The following is a 17,952-nucleotide window of genomic DNA, read 5'->3' as shown; positions in this document are numbered from 1 at the left end:
CCTTGAGCAAATCACCCCACCTCTCCAGACTCTGGATCCTCATCTGTAATACATGTACCACCTGCAGAGTGACCAGCAGTGCCAGCCTCACAACAGACATTCAACATAAATGGCAGTTTTGCGTCCTCAGACCACATGGAGTGTCAGATCACTTCTAGCTCCAAAACGTCACAATTTTATAAAGACAAATCAAGATACCAAGGAATTGGTAACAATGTCAGATTTCATACTCCTTTGTCACATTATAACAAACACATGATGTAATTTCAAAGATAAACAAGAAAGGGACCCAGCTAGCCTAGGAGCACTTAGCTATTACCTGAGGGAGAAGCTGTGAACAGAAAATTCAGAGACAGAGAAGCAAAGGTGTTACCTTTTCTTTTGCCAAACCACTTTCGGGAAAGAAGACAGAAAGCGCACATTCGTAGCCGCATCTCTGTAAGTGATCTGCCACTAGAGAGTTGGAAGCGCGTATTAAGAGGGAGCTCCCTTCCACTGACAGGGAGAGGGACTGCACTTCGCCACTCAGTACAGGCTGCATCAGCTCGTGAATTAGCTGGTTTCGGAGTTGCGTCTAGATCAAATACAAAATGAAACAAGAGGGAAAAAATAATTTCAGCAGGACTTTTTCCACTGGCGGGACACAGACTTGTCACATGAATTAGAATCCTTCCTTTTGTTTCCAGAATGGTTCTAAATCCATGGCCCCAAGTTAGGAACCTTCCCCTGGACACTCTGTCTTACCCTGTGAGACAAGCAGCCCAGTGGATTCTAGAAAGAGTAGCTTGCTTTCACCAGCTTCCAAGTGAGCTGGTGGTGAGCCAGAACGTGGTGAGACTAACTTCGCTTCCCTACGAGCCCAGTTCAGCAACTTTTCATTGGGGTACCAAATACAGGAGAAAACCTTGCTACTTCCTCACCTCTCTGCAAATTGTTGGAGGATACGAAAATAATACTGGGTTAAATATATTTAAGTATATTGATCAAAATAAAATTAGGTTCCCAAAACAGAAATAGTATACACAAGAGAAAAATCAGTAAACCCAAAAAAGGCTTATTAAGATTCACTTTCACGTGGACTATTTACAATTCTAGACATTATGAAATATAATAATTTTCCCCTATTTTATAAATGAGGAAATTTAGGCTCAAGGTGGCTAATTTTCTCAAAGTTATAACACCAGTGTTATTATTCATTTTGGTTTTAAAAAAATCCCCTAATCAGACTGCTGGATATTTGTTCTAATTTATTTTGCATGTAATCTGAAACATACAATTGGGCAGAGCTTAAGAGTACACTGCCTAGATTCACGGGGTTCAGCAGTAAATGACATCTAAGGAATTGTTATTAATAGAATACAAACAAGAAACAAATGAAGTTCTCGTTACATCTCTTTCTTTATCCTTTAGCTACAGAGAATATATTAGTTCTATATATAGTTCTATATTAGTAGCATAGAACAGAACTTATATGTGTATCTAAAATCCTATAGTCCTGAGCATATACCCAGAGAAAACCATAATTCAAAAAGACACATGCACCCCAATGTTCACTGCAGCACTATTTACAATAGCCAGGTCATGGAAGCAACCTAAATGTCCATCAACAGACGAATGGATAAAGAAGATGTGGCACATATATACAATGGAATATTACTCAGCCATAAAAAGGAACGAAATTCGGTCATTTGTAGAGACTTGGATGGATCTAGAGACTGTCATACAGAGTGAAGCAAGTCAGAAAGAGAAAAACAAATACCGTATATTAACGCATATATGTGGAACCTAGAAAAATGGTACAGATGAACCAGTTTGCAGGGCAGAAATTGAGACACAGATGTAGAGAACAAACGTATGGACACCAAGGGGGGAAAGTGCCAGGGGCAGGGGGTGGTGGTGGGATGAACTGAGAGATTGGGATTGACATGTATACACTAATATGTATAAAATAGATAACTAATAAGAACCTGCTGTATTAAAAAATAAATAAGATTCAAAAATTCAAAAAAAATAATAAATAAAATAAAATCCTAGAGTAAAAACACATTTACACTAAATAGAATATATATGCTTTCCCTCATCTGATACAGTTAAGTAACTGAAAAGAGAAAACTAAAGCCTCCTCCACCAGTAAAATTTAGTGGTTTAATTAAATTTGTAACCTAGTAAAGAAGAAATATACTTAGATTCAGCTTAACTAACACAAGGATTTAGGGCGTCTTGCAAACAAGTACTGAAATGGCTAAGAATTAAATAAGGGATTTAAGCAAGGTAAAAGGAAGAGTAGCAAACAGTGGAATGACATTACAGATGAATTTCCATCTTGATACACCCAAAAAGCATGCCATCTAGCACTTGCTGGAAGGAATCCAAAAACTGGCCGTGGGGGCTTTCTCACCTTCTGAGATGGCCCACACTCTGTGGAGTGTTTCTGTCTAAATAAATCCACCTCTTACCTTAAAAAAAAAAAAAAAAAAAAAAAAAAAAAACTGGCCGGGGGCTTTCCAGCAGCCAGTGCAAAGAGGGAAATCTATTCAGAATTAAAGCTTGCAACGTCCCTAAGACAGAAGTAAGGACAGAGCCCTCACCCCAAATTGTGCCTATGAGAACTTCTCCCCAAAAAACCATAGGGGAGTTCGGGTTTGAGCACAAGCCACCTGTTTTCCTAGCTTGGCCCTGCAATAAACCTTTCTCTGCTCAAAAAAAAAAAAAAAAAAGAAAAGAAAGAAAGAAAGAAGGCCAATTATTGTGGGGGGAGGGGAAGTAGGAGAGACAAGACTTAGGGACCCGGAACCCTCAGCACATCTCTCAGCAATTGACAGAGTAGACTCAAAATAGGGAAAAAGAAGATTTTTCATAAACTTCATTTACCAGACGCCCATATGACTCCGTACTTAATCATAAATACAAATTCTTTCCAAACACCCAAAGAGAAAGTGAACTAGGCCACTCAAAACGTCAATGAATTGTAAAAATTAGAACTCACTCAGGTCATTAAACTGAGAAAGTAAATTAGCTCAGACTGAGAAAGTAAAAATCTCCCCTGCCAAAATCCCCCCTGCCATTGATCACGCTAGAATAACAAACTGAATGGCCAGCTGCAAACAAGAAACAGTATTTCTCCTTAGGATAGGCTGCAGCTGTCAAGTGAACAAGGCTAGCATAATCCTGATACCAAAGCCTAACAAGGATAGCTCAAAATGGATAATGATAGGTCATTATCAACTGGACTATAGACATGAAGTAAAACCCTACCAAACCAAACCCAGAGGACAGTAAGAGAACAAACACCATGCCCAGACGCAGGAACCATTCCGCCTAAGAAAGTGGACTAATGCGTGATATACTACAACTAATTTCAGGTGGGTTAAGGAATGAACCGTAAAAAAGAGCCTTTTTAAAAACTTAAGTGAATATTCATTCTCAGTGGAAAATGACTGAGAATAATCAGCACAAAAAAAGTAAACAAGAGACTTGACCACATAAAAATGTAACTTCGGTATTTTTAGAGCCAAATTAAAATTGAAGACAGATAGTATTGCCACAAAAATGGGAAAAAAGATTAAGTTTCCATTAAAAGAACTCGTATCAATAAGAAAACACCAGCACCCTTGGGAAAAAAAACGGGCAAGGGGAACATGAACCACCAATCAATGGAAAACATACACATGGCCAGAAAACATATGCAACCTCACTGATAAACAAAAGAAAGAATGTTAAAATAATAGAGTTTCTCAGTCTTAGATTGGTTTAAAACATGTCATGATCATACTATTGGAGCGAGACGTGCATTCTCAAACTGCTGGTGGAATACAAACTGAAGTTGACCCTCGAACCACCAGGGGTTAGGAGCCCCCTCCACGTCCCCCGTTTTGCATCAGCAGATTCAACCAACCACAGACAGTGTAGTATTCTAGTAGGTATTTATTGAAAAAAGTCCACATATAAGTAGACCTGAGCAGTTCAAACCCGTGTTGTTCAAGGGTCAGTTGTATTACAACCTTTCTAAAACAAGACGTGTACACCAAGAACCTTACAAATGTTCACGCCCTTTGATTCATTAATACCACTTCATCTATCCTAGGCAAAAAGTGAGAGATGCAATTGAAAGAATATGTAAACCTGGGTATAACCTAAATATTCAATAACAAGGGAATGCTGCATAAATTACCCATATGTCCAAAGATCCAAAGATGAGCCTGGTGCCAATGAAAATGAGGATTTCAAGACACATTTAAGGACACAGGAAAATGATCACCATATAATAGTAAAGAGGATACACAAATACACACATTATGCCAATTAGTACTTGTATTAGAGATGACTTCTCTTGGATGCTTTTCTATATTTCAGATGAGTTTGAAGTATTTTTCAGATGAGTCTACAGTATTTTTAAGTTACAAAAACAATGGAGGAGACAAGAAAAAATTGTCCTTAATTTCCCATTTTAAGTGTAAAATGGTCTTTTGAAATGTATATGGTAATGAAAACACATTTGAGCTAATCCTACTCCTTACTGTTAATTCATACATGAAATGTACTTAGAAATATTTGCTGCTCAAGTATTTATACCTTTCAGTATACTTTAAAAAAGAAATTTCTCATTACCCCAACTTTTCTACAGTAAGCAGTCCCTTCATGTTTTCTATACGATGACAATATCCTCTATTCAAATATGAGTATTACAAAACCACTTACTAACTCAGGTACCTGTAAACCAAATTTTTAGAACAAACCTAACCTTACTAAAATGTGTTTGTTTTACGATTTAAGAGTTACACAGGAACAGAGCAGTGTAATTCACCAATACGATCTGTGTATCATGCTATTTTTAAAGCCCAACACATGGATGTATTTACATGTGGACTACCTGTTACAGGTTACACCTGTAAAATTTATGTAACAGCTATGCCTAAAAGTGATACCTTCAGTGAGTCCAGTATACCCCGATCCTTAAACGTCTGGTACAGCTTTTTGCGCAGTTCATCTTGACTCAACACGTCAGATGTGGGGAGCATGGTGGCCTAGAAGAGAAAACGGTGACGGGTTACCTGGCGGGCAGAGGGGACGTGAATTTCTGAAGACGGATCGGCGGGCTCCAAGGAAGCCAAAGGCGGTTTAACGGAAACAAACAAAGGCTTCACTTCCGCCCGCCCCGAGGAGGGGGCAGATGTATCTACCTGAGGTATCAGGTGTCAGCTTCCTCCCGAGCCCTCCCCACTGTGCCCAGAGTTAGAGCCCGAGACCGGGGTGCGAGCCCAGGCCTAGGGGAATCCCTGGCCGGAGAGCCCTGCCGCTGTCCCAGAAAAACGGGAGGAACAAGCTGAACTCCGAACTAAGAACTCAGGCAGAGACACGCACTTCCTTTCTCCGCGGTTCTGATAGGTGGGCGTGGTTGTGGCCCACGCGGGACTCTCACTGGCGGCTGGAGGGCTGAGACCGGAGACAGAAGGCCAGAGAAGGCGCGGCACTAGCCGGAGTTGGAACCGCTCAGACCTGATCCCAACCCTCCCCGAAGTCCTCCACGCCCAGCCGCCCTACTCTGGAGCATTACAGCGCAAGCCCGGAGCTGCGCCGCGCTGCGGCTGGAAGCTCCGCCCACTATCGCGAGAGCGCAACAGCGGAGTCTCGCGAGGGCTGCTTGCAGAGTGCCTACGGAAGCTGCGGAACGCGGGTCTCGGCCGCAGTAACTGACTGGGCGTTTCCGTTCCCGGCGTCTCGCCGCAGGTAGGGAATGGAGCGAGTGGGCGGCTGGCGCTCCGGGACTCTGGGGGATGTCCCCGGCCTCACGGGATCCGAGTGTTGGCCCTGTCTCTCCCCTCTGCCCCGGGGCCGGCTGAGCTCTTCACAACCCACCGGGCCAGTCCACACCGCGATTCAACCTGCAAACGTCCACCTGCTCGGGGGCTTTGCTTCTTGTACCTTTCACTGGGTCATTCAGCTCACCCTGGGTTTCTTAACCGCGGCATTATTGCCGTTTGGAGCCGGAAAATGCTCCGTTGTGGGGCTGTCCCTGTGTACTGCAGGATGTTGAGCAAGCATCCCTGGTTTCTACCCAATAGATGCCAGTAGCACCTGCTCTCCCCCGCCCCCGGTTCTGAGAACCATGAATGTCTCCGGACATTGCCACGTGTCCTCTGGGAGGCAAAATTGCCCCTGGTTGAAAACCAGTGAGCTAAACTTTGAGTACCCATGTTGTACGTGCTGTGAAGATAGGTGAGCCGGGTCCCCCAGATACTTAAATCTAATTAGAAAGAAAAGGAACCAGTCTCTCAAGAAGCAATAATGAAAACGTTACAGCCAGAGAATTGACTAAGAACTAAGATGCATTGTAGACTGGGTAACGATTTTAGAAAAGTGGTTGGAGATGGACATGAGTGGGCACATCTCTGAAAAGTGTGACTTCATCAGGGCCTTGTTGGGTTGAATTTGGATGGTGGGCAAAAAGCATGGGAGGAAGGGGGAACATTCTGAAAGGAATAAAAAAAAAAAAAAAATCAGGACCCTTTCAAGAGCAGTGAGGCATCTGACTCCATAGCCCCATGCTGTGGGTATAAGGTTTCTAAGCCCCATGAGGACAAAATTGGGCCAGTGATGGTTTTGTAAACAGCACTGATGAGTACAATGAATTTTCACCCCTGGCGGTGAAAGGCTTAGAGAGCTTAAGAGGCATCAAGAGTGACAGGGCTTCCATAGGAGGTAGAGAGCGTGTAGGTTGGTGTTGGGAAATACCTGGAGGAGGAGGAATTTGGGTGGGCTTTGAAAGATGGGTGAGGTTTACACATGGAATCAGGGAGAGTATTCCAGGCATGAAGAGAGAAATAAATCTGGAGCGGACACAATCAGTTGGGGAGAAAAAGTATACCAGTCCACTGTAGCCAGGGTAGAGCAATGAGGTTGAGAAAAGCCGTACAGAGCAACGTGGGACTACGTTTTTGATACTGGTACTTGATCCCTGTAGATGAGAAACATTAAGGCTTTTGAGCAGAATAGTGAGATGATGAAAAATGTTCTAAGACGATGTTAATATGTTGCAAGTACTGTTAAATAAAAACACATCTGTGCCTGAAGACCCTCTTAACCCCCAACCTTTGGTGCCCAAATTGAATAGATTTAGATTAAATGTCCAAAAGCCAGCATAACCTCACTTATGGTGAGGTAGAGGAATTGCTTTTAATATTAATAGGAAAAATGTCTTATTAGAGAACTATCAACAGTATTCATCCTGCTTATTGCAGTGGACATGTCTTGTGCCACACTAGGTTAGTCTTCCAGCCCCAGGTCTATGGAACAACTGAAGCCACTGCTCTTGGGAGCACAGGGAAGTTTTCCAGAAGTTCCTCTATAGAGGCTGTAAAGAGGTTTGCTGTAAAAATGGGTGGGTTTTGGAACTGGCATCCATGAGTTGTCTCGGAGGGGCCTTCTAAGTTCATCGGGTTCATCCTCCCACTCTGGCACTACTAGCGGTCTTCCAGCCTTCCCTTAACACACGTCTAGTGATCGGGGGCAGGGGGGCGGTGTCACTTCACAAGGCAGCCTGATAGTTCTTTAATTGTTACAAAGTTCTCAATTATATTGACCCAAATGTCTTAACATGTAACCTCAAAGGAGCAGCCCTAGGCTTGGCCTCTGGAACAGTTTGGAATAAGTCTGTCTAGTTCAGAGCCAGCAAATACTTGGCGCTCCCATAGGCACTGCCCTCTCCCAAACCCGTAGCAGATGTGGGTAACTGATCACAGCAGCCTTTCCCCCTGACCACCCTTAGTCTCAGAATCTCTCTCAGCACCAGTTCCTGGCCTTCACTGCTAGTTGATTAGAATGGGCTCACGGGAAAAAAACCCATTTGCCGTCCCTAGTCAAATCCCTTCCCATTAGACAGCATCGTATTTAAAGAGTGCACCATAGCCCACTGCCCCCGCAAAAAACGTCTCCCCCCGCCCCCGGTTTAAACATCCTCAGTTCCTTCAGTAGCTTCTGTCTGCATTCCCTAGCCTAGACGCCTCCCTCCTCCCAGCACACACAGCTCAGAGTTAATGGTTTTAAAATGTGATTCCCAGAACTGAGCATGTCCCCCAGAGACGGTAGTATTAGCGATGAGGACATCATCTTCTCTTTGTGCAGCCTAGACTTGCATTCGCTCTTTCGACTGCTGTATCAGATTGCCGCCTCCGATTTAGCTGGCAGTAAATGAAAACGGGTTCTCACAGATGAGCGGCTCTTACACTAGGTCTCCCGCATCCTATTGTTGTGCGGCTGATTTCAGCCCAAGTACAGGACTTTATGCCAAATCCTTTTACATTCTGTCCTGCTCACGTCACCTGTTTCTCCTAGCCGTGGAGATCTTTTGAATCCTGACTTTAGCCTTCTAATAAATTAGGTGCCCTTAGCATGTTATCTTTGGGTGTGGTAAATTGGCTTCATCTCAGTTACTGATGCAAACCTTGAGCTGGACTAGGTTAAGGTCAACCTCAAAGGCTCCCTCGAGACCCCATGCTGTCGACTGACATGGAGCACTTTAACATTCCCGTCAGCCCTGCCCTGTCCCTCCTTCAGCAGAGAACGAGCACTTCCTGGGCCCCGGCACTGCCGTGGCTCTGGGGGTACCACAGGCTGTCATCCAGGCTACAGGTCTCCCCTGGGTTCTTAGGCAGAGAACCACAGGACTTCAGAAAGTGACTCACCGTCTCCGTATTTCCCTTCCTCAAGAGCGAGTGTAGGTCTGACATAACTTGTTCTCCTAGAACAAGCGAGTGAGTCGTAACCCACTCTTTTTGTCTAGGGATTCACATTAAATGACTTAGTTTGTCATAAAAGCTCCCAGCATGGTGTCTGACTGAAGACAGGCATTTAATACCTATTTCTGTTGGTGTTTTAATCTCTTCGGAAGTACTCAGACTGGGAGGCAAGCCTCTCGTGTTTCTCAAAGTTGGAGTAACAGTTACTGGCTCTTTTCTGTTCCTGTGATTTCTCAAACGTCACTGACCAGTAGTTATACCGTCAGTTGTCAACCCAACTGTTTCTTTAACATACCTGTCTTGGGGTTCACAGCCTGCCTAACCTAACTGCTTCCACACTTGCCGTGTGAGAATCATTCTTTGAGAAAACTCAAGTTCAGCACACCTGTGTCCCGTGTTATTTATGTACCAGGTGCCTCAACTAATTGACCTTTCTCCCTTGCTTTTTCCTGTGGTAGCCTGAAAGCCTTCCACACATTTCAGCTTGTTTTGGGCTTTTGCCCTTCTAATGCTAGCCTCACAGGTTTCTGGTCCCATTTTTACGTTCATTACTAGTTAGTGCCCTCCTTCTTACATCCTGTACACGGTCTTTTCAGTGAAATCCTGAGCTCCTTGTTCATTTCTTTAGTTACCTCTCTCAAAAGCAGCTCAAGACGCTCTAGCCACCACAAACAGCTGTTTTCACCACAGATGGGAGTCCTGGCTCCCCTCCCTTCAGCCGACAAGTCCTGCCCTTACAAGGGAGGATTTCCTCATTGGTACTTTAACAACTATGGCAACTTCTCACAAACGTGCTGTTCATCACCCAGACACAGCACTCATCAATCAGGCCCCTGAGGCCCCGAGGGCCTCGGCACTGGAACTTTCGGAAGGTTCTCGTCCTTGTTGAGGAGAGTTAATCCCCCCAACGCCTCTCTTTCCTGCATTCCCTCTCCTAGATTCCAGCACCATCCCCCGCGCCCCACACACACACTGCCCAAACGACAACCCCCTCCTCACAGGTCCTTTGGGCAAGGGGCGGGGGGAAGGGCTGTGTTAGCCGTAGGGGATACTTGCTGGAAAAACCCAGCCCCAGCCGCTGTTCTCTTCCATACTCTCATTCCCCCACTGCTCCGAGTGGCTTCACCTCCACGCACCATGGCCCGCCCTCCCCCCGCTTGCCACAGGGCTCTGAAACCCGCGGCCCACGGAAAATAAACTCATTTTGTCCCCAGTCTCTATAGAATGCACCTTCTACCTTTATTGCTGACACTTCCTGGAGTATTTCCTTTTTTCTTATACCTGCAGGTTTTTTCAGCTTTGACATGTGTTAGTTTCCTACTGTGGCCACAACACATTACCACAAATTTACTGGCTTAAAACGACGCAAATTTATCATCTTACAGTTCTGTAGCATACACGTCCAACACGGGTCTCACTGGGCTGAAATCCCCTCTGGAGGCTCTCGGGAAGAATCTGCTTCTTTGTCCTTTCCAGCTTCTAGAGGCCGCCCGCATTCCTTGGCGCACGAGGCCTTCCTCCCTCTTCAAAGCCAGCAACGTTGTATCTCCGTGGCGATCCTTCCACAGCCAGGCTTCCCCCACACTTTCCTCTGGGGCTGCCCTCTTCCACTTTTAAAGACGCTTGTAATTACATTGGGCCCACCTGAGTAGCCCAGGATCCTCGCCCTATCTGAAGATCAGCTGATGAGCAGCCTTAGTTCCATCTGCAGCCTTAATGCCCTTTGCCATGTATTGAATAGATTAACGTTCACAGGTTTCCCGAGATTAGGATGTGGACATCTTGGTGGGGCTCGGGGGGGCTATTCTGGCTACCACCACACGTTCAAAACTGACCTGTTCATTTTCATCCCTCTTCCTTCCCTTTCTTATTTCCGTTCTCAGTGAACAGGTTCATCATCTTGATATTCTGCTTGATCACCTCAGCCAGACATTTTGGAAACATGCTCGATTCTTCCCGCAGCTCCCCAGTTTAATCCATTGCCAAGCTCTGTGTGACTGCCTCCATACCTCGAGACCTTGGAGACGCCTGAAGGGCCCCTATTTTAGGTGATGGAAAAATTGAGCAGGTGTAGATCATCTCCATCCTCGCAGAAAGTTCCCTATATCAGACAGCACGGAATTCTAGAGCGTGTCTCACCTCTGCTCACCACCTAGGCAGAGAAGCCCCAAGTATTAAATGACTGTGGACATTCCCTTCCTGAGACAAAATGGTTATGTTCTCCTGCGGCTTCCTTTTCTTCCACTACACCTTTCAGCTTTTCCTTGTCAGAATGGAATCGAGAGCTGCATACCTTCTTCAGCTGTGTGTGAAATCACACGATTGGCAGCTCTGGTTCTGTGTAGCTGAGCAGTTTGTGATCGACCCTTTATGCGGTATTTCCTGCAGTTGCCTTTCTGTTTATCCTCACGCTGTTCTTAGGATGTGCTTGTCTCCCAGACACGGGTCTCCACATAGGGTTGAGTGGGTTTGGGGGAAGGCGGGGAGGAGGGTAATCTTCCTTGTACATATATTGTCTCTTGCTACTTCTAAATGTGTGTAGGGGGAGAAGTATCTTCCTTACAGTATTTTTTTTTCCCCTGCTGCTGCTTAAATGTTTGTGCTGAAGAAAGTAAGCCCTTCCCTTGGCAAACTCCAGCTATGAAACCTATTCCGGCAAGAATGAATGATGTCATTGTTTACTTGGTTAAAATTTCAGGCTCCCATCCCTCTTCCCCTCACTTGTGCTTGAGAATTACTGCCAATTCTCCTAGTTTTGCAGAGCTTTTGTATCATTCCTGCCTGCCTTTGTTGTCCAGTTTTACTGTTTGGGTCTTTTTCTCGTCTTTCCCCTTTTTCTGTAAAGGGCCAGACGGTCTCTGTGGCGACCACCCCACTCTGTCATTGTAGGGCAGGAGCAGCCTTAGATGGTAGTGAGAGGACGGACCAGGCCAGATTGGGCCCGCAGGCCGTAGTGTGCCAACCGCTGCCCCAAATAACCTTTTAAATCTGACTCACTTCATCATGCCACGAGTCTCCTATCTTCCTTTTCTTCCAGTCACGGCCTTCCAATTCCAGAGTGAAAGGGGCCAGCCGTGCCGTGATTTCCTCTACAAAATGTTGTAGTCATCAGGAAATACATTTCCAAGGTCTTCAGATGTCGTCGCGTGGAAGTCCCAGTGAGGCTCGATGGGCCCTGGGTTCGGACACACCTTACTGTACACCCCCAGTGAAGCAGATCCCCGCCCCATGAGGAGGCCTTCCTAGGCCCCATGTCTCCACGTGCCTGCGCTCATGTCGCTAGAGCTAGACGTGAACCTAGCTTGGTCTGATTCCAAAGACCTCGTACGAAAAATACATACATAAATGCATCTGCCCATCTGTCCGTCCATCCATCCAGATTTCAATTGTGCTAAATGCCCCAGAATCACTGATTTCTCCCCCCCCCCCACTTTCTCTGTTTTATTCCTGTAGCAAACCTATTAACCCTCGTTCCAAGACCTCTTAATGACTCGGAATGTCTTCCTTTTGGATTATGACTTCTTCCATCTCTTCTAGAGTACAAAACTGTTTCTTCCTCTCTCATAAATGGTGTTTGAAGAGGCATATACCAGGCTCTTTTATGTGCATAGCCCCTTGAGGTGGGAATACAAGTACCACACAGCCTGTAGCTGACCGCTCCAGGAGCTCTCCTTTCTGTAAAGGACATGCGCTAGAGTGGTTCTTAGCTTCCTTGGAAGCATCCGTCCTGAAAATTTCCAAGGCGAGTCAGGTATTTCCTAATCAGCACCCAGGTGTTAGCGCCAAGGCTGACTGATCTAGTCCAAGTTTAAGCCAGCTTACCCTAAATGTTCCACACTTTCGGATCATGAGAATGTTGTTCTTATGATTTCATATTAGAGGTCTTCCAGTTTCCGTATGAAAAGGTAGTAGTGGATTCTCCAGGACATATCACAGATTAATGTGTATCATCCAAAAGCCATGTATCTATGGTGGCATACTGGAAAGCATGCCGAGCTTAGGGGCCACCTCCTCTACAATTCAGGTTTAAGTTAAAAAAAAAAAAAAAAATGGAGTTCGTCACTTCCTGGTTTTTGGTTTTCAGTATTGAGTACTAAAAATATGTGTTATTTTCATTTAATTAGGAGCTATATATTGAAGACAATGTCTGGAAGCTTCTACTTTGTCATTGTTGGTCACCATGATAATCCAGTTTTTGAAATGGAGTTTTTGCCAGCTGGAAAAGCAGAATCCAAAGTGCGTATGGAACCTTAAAAAATTGTTCTGTTGCTGTAACGATAATGGTGTGATGTGATTTTAGAATTGCAAGAGATCTGGACAGATGAGGTAGCTACGAACCCAGCACAACTAAATGAGGGTTGCTCTGCAGTCCCACAGGTTGATAGGAGCCAGCCAGGAGTATCCTCTGAATTGTTCGTGCTCTAATTCAGCACACACTTAGCACGCACTAGCAGATGCCCTGGGTCTCCCCTCCCTGGTCATCAGTTCCCTGTGTCACCCCCTGTGAAGGCGGCTCCTTGAGCACATAGAAACATAGCTCACCTGCAGTGGGTCTGCAGGAGCACGTGGTGCTGCCCTGAAATGCCAGGAAAGTCCCTTCTGTCCCCGTGAATCACCTTTTTCAGCAGGACATATGTGCTAGATCCACTTACCCCGGGAGGGTTAAAAGAGACCCCGACTTACACGTCCTCCTGCTGCCCGAGACGGCGGCCTTTTTCGGCGACCCCCACGTGGCACCCACTGGCCGCGTGGTGCCCTCGTGCTCTCCTCTCCAGTGACGCCACCCAACCTTCTTGTCAAGAGTGGTTCCCGAAAAACAAGCTTCAAGAACATGTTGCCACCGAGAGTAAACAGAGCCATAGAGTCTTGGGATGAGCGTAGCTGGTCCCTTCCATCTCCCTGTACAAGTGCATATTCCAAGTAAATTGCCGACAGGTTATGCTGTTTCTCCCAACCTCCAAAAATAGGCTTGAATGTCCCTTAAGACCGGAACTGATGTTTGAAATTAGATGTGATGTGTAATGTCCAGTGTAAGACGCTTTTCAGCTATTCAGATCTTGCCACTAAAATATGATAGAAATCCAAGGTATTATCGTAGCAGGTGTTGTTGCTGCATTACTTTCCCGCATTCACGTGAGCACACTGTTCGTTAACACTTGGATGTGAGGCGTCCCTGCAGCAGCAGTTGCTCTGTGTGGTGCGCGGCTGCTTACAGTTTTTCTCTCGCTCCAGTGGCCTTGTGGTAGGCAAAGCAGTGCATGTAAAAATAGTGTCGCGTGACTGGATCTTCTTTCTCCTGCTACCACTCACCTCCGTAAACCATTTCTAGTTTTCTTCTAACGTCTCAAGACTGATCATCAGTGTAAGGGAAAGCACTACTGCGAGCCAGACAAAACACGTCCACTCCTCTGAGGGTTAAATTGGCTCCGTCACGGTGCCGTGGGTGAAGTGTAAACGTGCTTTACCTACGCGAGGGCTCCCAGGGCACGGGAACAGCCTCCTCAGCAAGGAAGTCATGTTCGTTTCCCAGGGCCACCGTCAGAGTACCCGGAACTGCGTGCCTTAGAACAACAGAAATGTCTTGTCTCACAGCTGGGGAGGCCGGAAGTCTGAGATCAGGCTGTCGGCAGGGCCGTGCCCGTCCAGAGGCGCTAGGGAAGGTCTGTTCCAGACCTTTCTCCCAGCTTCTGGCAGTTCTCGGCTTGTGGCAGCAGAACTGCAGTCCTCACGTGCCAGTCTCCCTAGGTGCGCGACTGTCTCCAGATTCCCCCCTTTCATAAATACATCCGTCATTGGATTAGGGACCCATTCAACTGCAGCATGACCTCATGGTAACTAATTACATCTGCAACGACCCTCTTTCCAAATACAGCCACGTTCTAAGGTACTGAGGGTTAGGACTGCAACACAGGGATTGCGGGAGGGGGCACAAATTCAACCTGTAACAGAGGTGTTCTTTGAAAAATGCATTTTGAAAGTAAGAATTCCACAGGAGTGAGACTGCATTCCAGGTTGTGAATTCCTTCTCCACATTCTGCTGGGACAGTCCCACCTTCTTCAGTTAGGCCTTTACAGTCCATGAAAAGGACACCCCCGGCTTTGACAGGACCACCTGGCGCTGTCGGCACAGGGGATACGCAGCTGGGGCTGAGCCTGGCCGCCTGCCACTCCCAGGTCCCTGCCATGTGAGCTCCCTGTACCTCAAGACCCTGTGCCAGGCTGTCTCCACTGCTCACCGGGTGTCACCGCACATGAAGCCCCGCCTCCTACCCCCAGCCCCAGCCTACCTTGTTTTTTCCTGTCTTTCTCCTCTAAAAAGATGCGAGCTTCTTGAAAGCAGGATCTGAGCTGAGGGGAAGGGAGGAATGGTGAGGGGGAAGAAAAACAAAAAAAAAAAAGCAGGATCTACTTTTTTTTTTAATGTAGTATCCTTTTTTTCACATGCTTAAATGGTTACAGAACTTGGTAACTTCCTTCTTACAAAATTTTAAAAATATACTTTCTTGGACACATTTCATTTACTAAGTAATTGGCTGTTTCTATTTATTGAGCTTTCGAAACCAGATTATAAAATAGAAAATAATGTGAAAGCACTGAAGACCTCTGTAAGTCTCATGACAATAATCAAAGTAAAAGCAGAAAGCTTCCCCCCACCCCCCCGAAAGCTGTGTCTAGAATTTGCAGAGTGAAGTGTGGCTGTTCTTGACGCTGTAAGGAAATGTTAATCTGGTGCTGCTCGCTGCCACCTAGGACGATCACCGCCATCTGAACCAGTTCATAGCTCACGCGGCTCTCGACCTCGTAGATGAGAACATGTGGCTGTCAAACAACATGTACTTGAAGACGGTGGACAAGTTCAATGAGTGGTTCGTTTCAGCATTCGTCACTGCGGGTCATATCCTTACCTGTTTAATAAAGAGCTCTAACAAAGGGTTGGGGTAACAGACTAGACCAAGGTGGGACCTAGATGCCAGGTTCTGAGTCTGTGGACTGCAAAATATTAGGTAAACATTGCCACTTACGGGGCTTTTATTTTTTTAGGGGGAAAAAACACTCACCTTTTGTTTAACAGATAATGTTAAAACCAAGTCTCATATATAAAGTTAAGGTTTATCTGAACCATATCAATGGTGATTTTATTTTGTAGTTATTTTCTAACTTAAAAAGATTATGTTCTCTTCAAGATAAAACTAACCTAACTTTGAACCCAGTGTACGGATTCACCTTTTCCATCGCAAAATACACTGCATGTGACTCATTTGAAGAATATTGTATCGACTGATCGCTTTTCAGTTTTCATTTCTAAAGAAGATTATACCTTAATTATTTCACATATGAGATTTATTATGCTGCATGACATCAGGCAAGAAGACGGGATAAAGAACTTCTTTACTGATGTCTATGATTTATATATAAAGGTATGGTATGTTCTGTACCTTGTAAAATCTGGTTATAAAAGAGATTCCAACTTTTGAGGCAGCCCCCTTAGACCGCACAGCTCTCCTCTCAGCAGAGCTCTCCCCCAGCAGGACGGTTCCCGGCAGCTCCCTCACCAGGCAGGTCTCTACCACCAGCTTACCACGTAGGCAGGACAACAAGTCGTAGTTATTTTTAAATCGGTTTCATTCTCCCCCTTTTGGTGCATATAGTTGATTTTATGAGGGAACCCTAAAGCGAGAGACAGAAGCAGTGTGTATAAGGGAAGTTGCTTCATAATTTTAATGTAAAATGTTTTCCATCTACTTAACAAGTAAGTTACAGTGCAATGAATGTAGATCATAAACAGGAAGTGATTCATGTATTATCAAAGGCACTCAAGGAGAAAGGGGCCACGCGCATGTCTTGATACTCATTTGGAAAAAATGAAATAGTAATAAGATGTGAGTGGTTAAACTGCAGTGCTGACAGTATATTCTTAACAATTTAAACCTTCTCTATTTGGACAAGGTTTTTTGCATATCAGCACAGTTAACAATCAATATTCCTAGTCAGAAGTGGCAAGTAAGAATATTTAGCCCTCTTATAAAGATGGACAACATCAAGTGATTAAGGTGTAAAAGTTGGTAACTCCCTTCCTCATTTGTGATTCCATCCAGTACTAATTTCCCCTCACACATACTATCATATACTCATTACATTATCTGAGAAACTGATCACTCACCTTGTGTTAAAGGAGAGTATTAAAAACCTGATTGTTAAAAACTACCGCACAAGAGTAACTTTTAAAAGCAGTGTGGGATAACCTTTCCTTCACTCTGAGCATATCAGATTTTTCATGTGTTTTATATAGCCAAAGGGCCTACCGGATGAATCCACATCTTGATAATGAACGTTGAATGTAGTTGTATTTCACACACAGGGTGGATCCCGGGAGTTGGTTTTGCTCACACAGGCAGCACTTACCATACGTGCCACCATGGGTTCTGCCACAGGTACTTCCCTTCAACACCAAGACAGAAATTTCCTTAAGGGGCTGTTAATATTTAACAGTGGAACATCTTCATTGAAACTTAAAAATGTGGTCTTCAGACTTTTGCTTTGAATGTCTTTAATGACTTAATTTAAAACTTTAAAAGATTTTCCTTTTAGAGACTTATGATGTCAGCCTTTTAACTTTGACAAGCTCACCTTAATACTTTCTTCTCTTCTAGTTTGCAATGAATCCATTTTATGAACCCAATTCTCCTATTCGATCAAGCGCATTTGACAGAAAAGTTCAGTTTCTTGGGAAGAAACACCTTTTAAGCTGAATGCAAAAAATTCGGATGTAAACAGTGTCACTACAATGGGGTGTACTCAGGAATGTGTACATTGTAAGTAACTTGATTAAACAGTATGGAAAAGTTTTAGTTGTAGTCTCAATTTATCTAAACCTAATGAAATTGCTTTTATATTTAAAAATAGTATATTCAGTTTCTTATGATTATCAACAGATTGATATTTGCTTGTGAACAGTGTTATTTATGAAGAGCTCTTTATCGGTAAGCTTGAAATATGTTTATTTTAAAAATTGAGAATAAGCTTTTGACTTTCCTCATTCAGATAGCTTGATCTTGTTTTAACAATCCAGAACCAAATGTCATTGTCAAGATTTGGTAGGCAGATTTAAAACCAAAAGCTTCTGCAGTAGGGAATGAAGTTGATAGCACATACATGGGTTCAGCTATACATCTAGAGATGTTATGAAAACGTATAGGTAGTATACATAGAAGTAGTA

At 44.6% G+C, this 17,952-nt stretch overlaps 2 protein-coding genes across 7 annotated transcripts in view; one reads left to right on the top strand and one right to left on the bottom strand.

Moving 5' to 3' along the window:
• OFD1 (OFD1 centriole and centriolar satellite protein) overlaps positions 1-5,547 on the bottom strand; it is a 63,034-nt gene extending 57,487 nt beyond the window's left edge. For 2 of the 6 annotated variants that reach the window (XM_082375505.1, XM_082375508.1), the window contains exons 1-3: positions 5,181-5,538; positions 4,926-5,024; positions 374-574 (exon numbers count right to left, since the gene is read on the bottom strand). In XM_082375505.1, coding sequence (XP_082231631.1) covers positions 374-574; positions 4,926-5,018 — 294 coding nt within the window. In that variant the 5' untranslated portion in view covers positions 5,019-5,024; positions 5,181-5,538. Of the gene's footprint in view, positions 1-373; positions 575-4,925; positions 5,025-5,180 lie in introns of those variants that run through there. The other 4 variants (XM_082375507.1, XM_082375509.1, XM_082375506.1 and 1 more) reach the window with 4 other exon arrangements.
• Positions 5,548-5,594: 47 nt separating this feature from the next.
• Positions 5,595-17,579, top strand: TRAPPC2 (trafficking protein particle complex subunit 2). Its single transcript, XM_082375963.1, has 5 exons — positions 5,595-5,727; positions 12,860-12,971; positions 15,486-15,634; positions 16,072-16,153; positions 17,387-17,579. The coding sequence occupies exons 2-5, from the start codon at positions 12,879-12,881 to the stop codon at positions 17,483-17,485; spliced, it is 423 nt and encodes a 140-aa protein (XP_082232089.1). The 5' UTR covers positions 5,595-5,727; positions 12,860-12,878; the 3' UTR covers positions 17,486-17,579.
• The last annotated feature ends 373 nt before the right edge of the window (positions 17,580-17,952 follow it).

This window comes from Balaenoptera borealis (genome assembly GCF_965194805.1).
Source record: "Balaenoptera borealis genome assembly, chromosome: X".
NCBI lineage: Eukaryota > Metazoa > Chordata > Mammalia > Artiodactyla > Balaenopteridae > Balaenoptera > Balaenoptera borealis.
This window is presented reverse-complemented; position numbering and strand designations above follow the sequence as displayed.

What these genes read in the sequence shown, in the direction of transcription:
- TRAPPC2 (XM_082375963.1), top strand. Translation starts at nt 12,879, where the DNA reads ATGTCTGGAAGCTTCTACTTTGTCATTGTTGGTCACCATGATAATCCA. An exon ending in CTGGAAAAGCAGAATCCAAA is followed by an intron (nt 12,972 to 15,485) that starts GTGCGTATGGAA and finishes GCTGCCACCTAG; the next exon opens with GACGATCACCGCCATCTGAA. An exon ending in TCTATGATTTATATATAAAG is followed by an intron (nt 16,154 to 17,386) that starts GTATGGTATGTT and finishes CTTCTCTTCTAG; the next exon opens with TTTGCAATGAATCCATTTTA.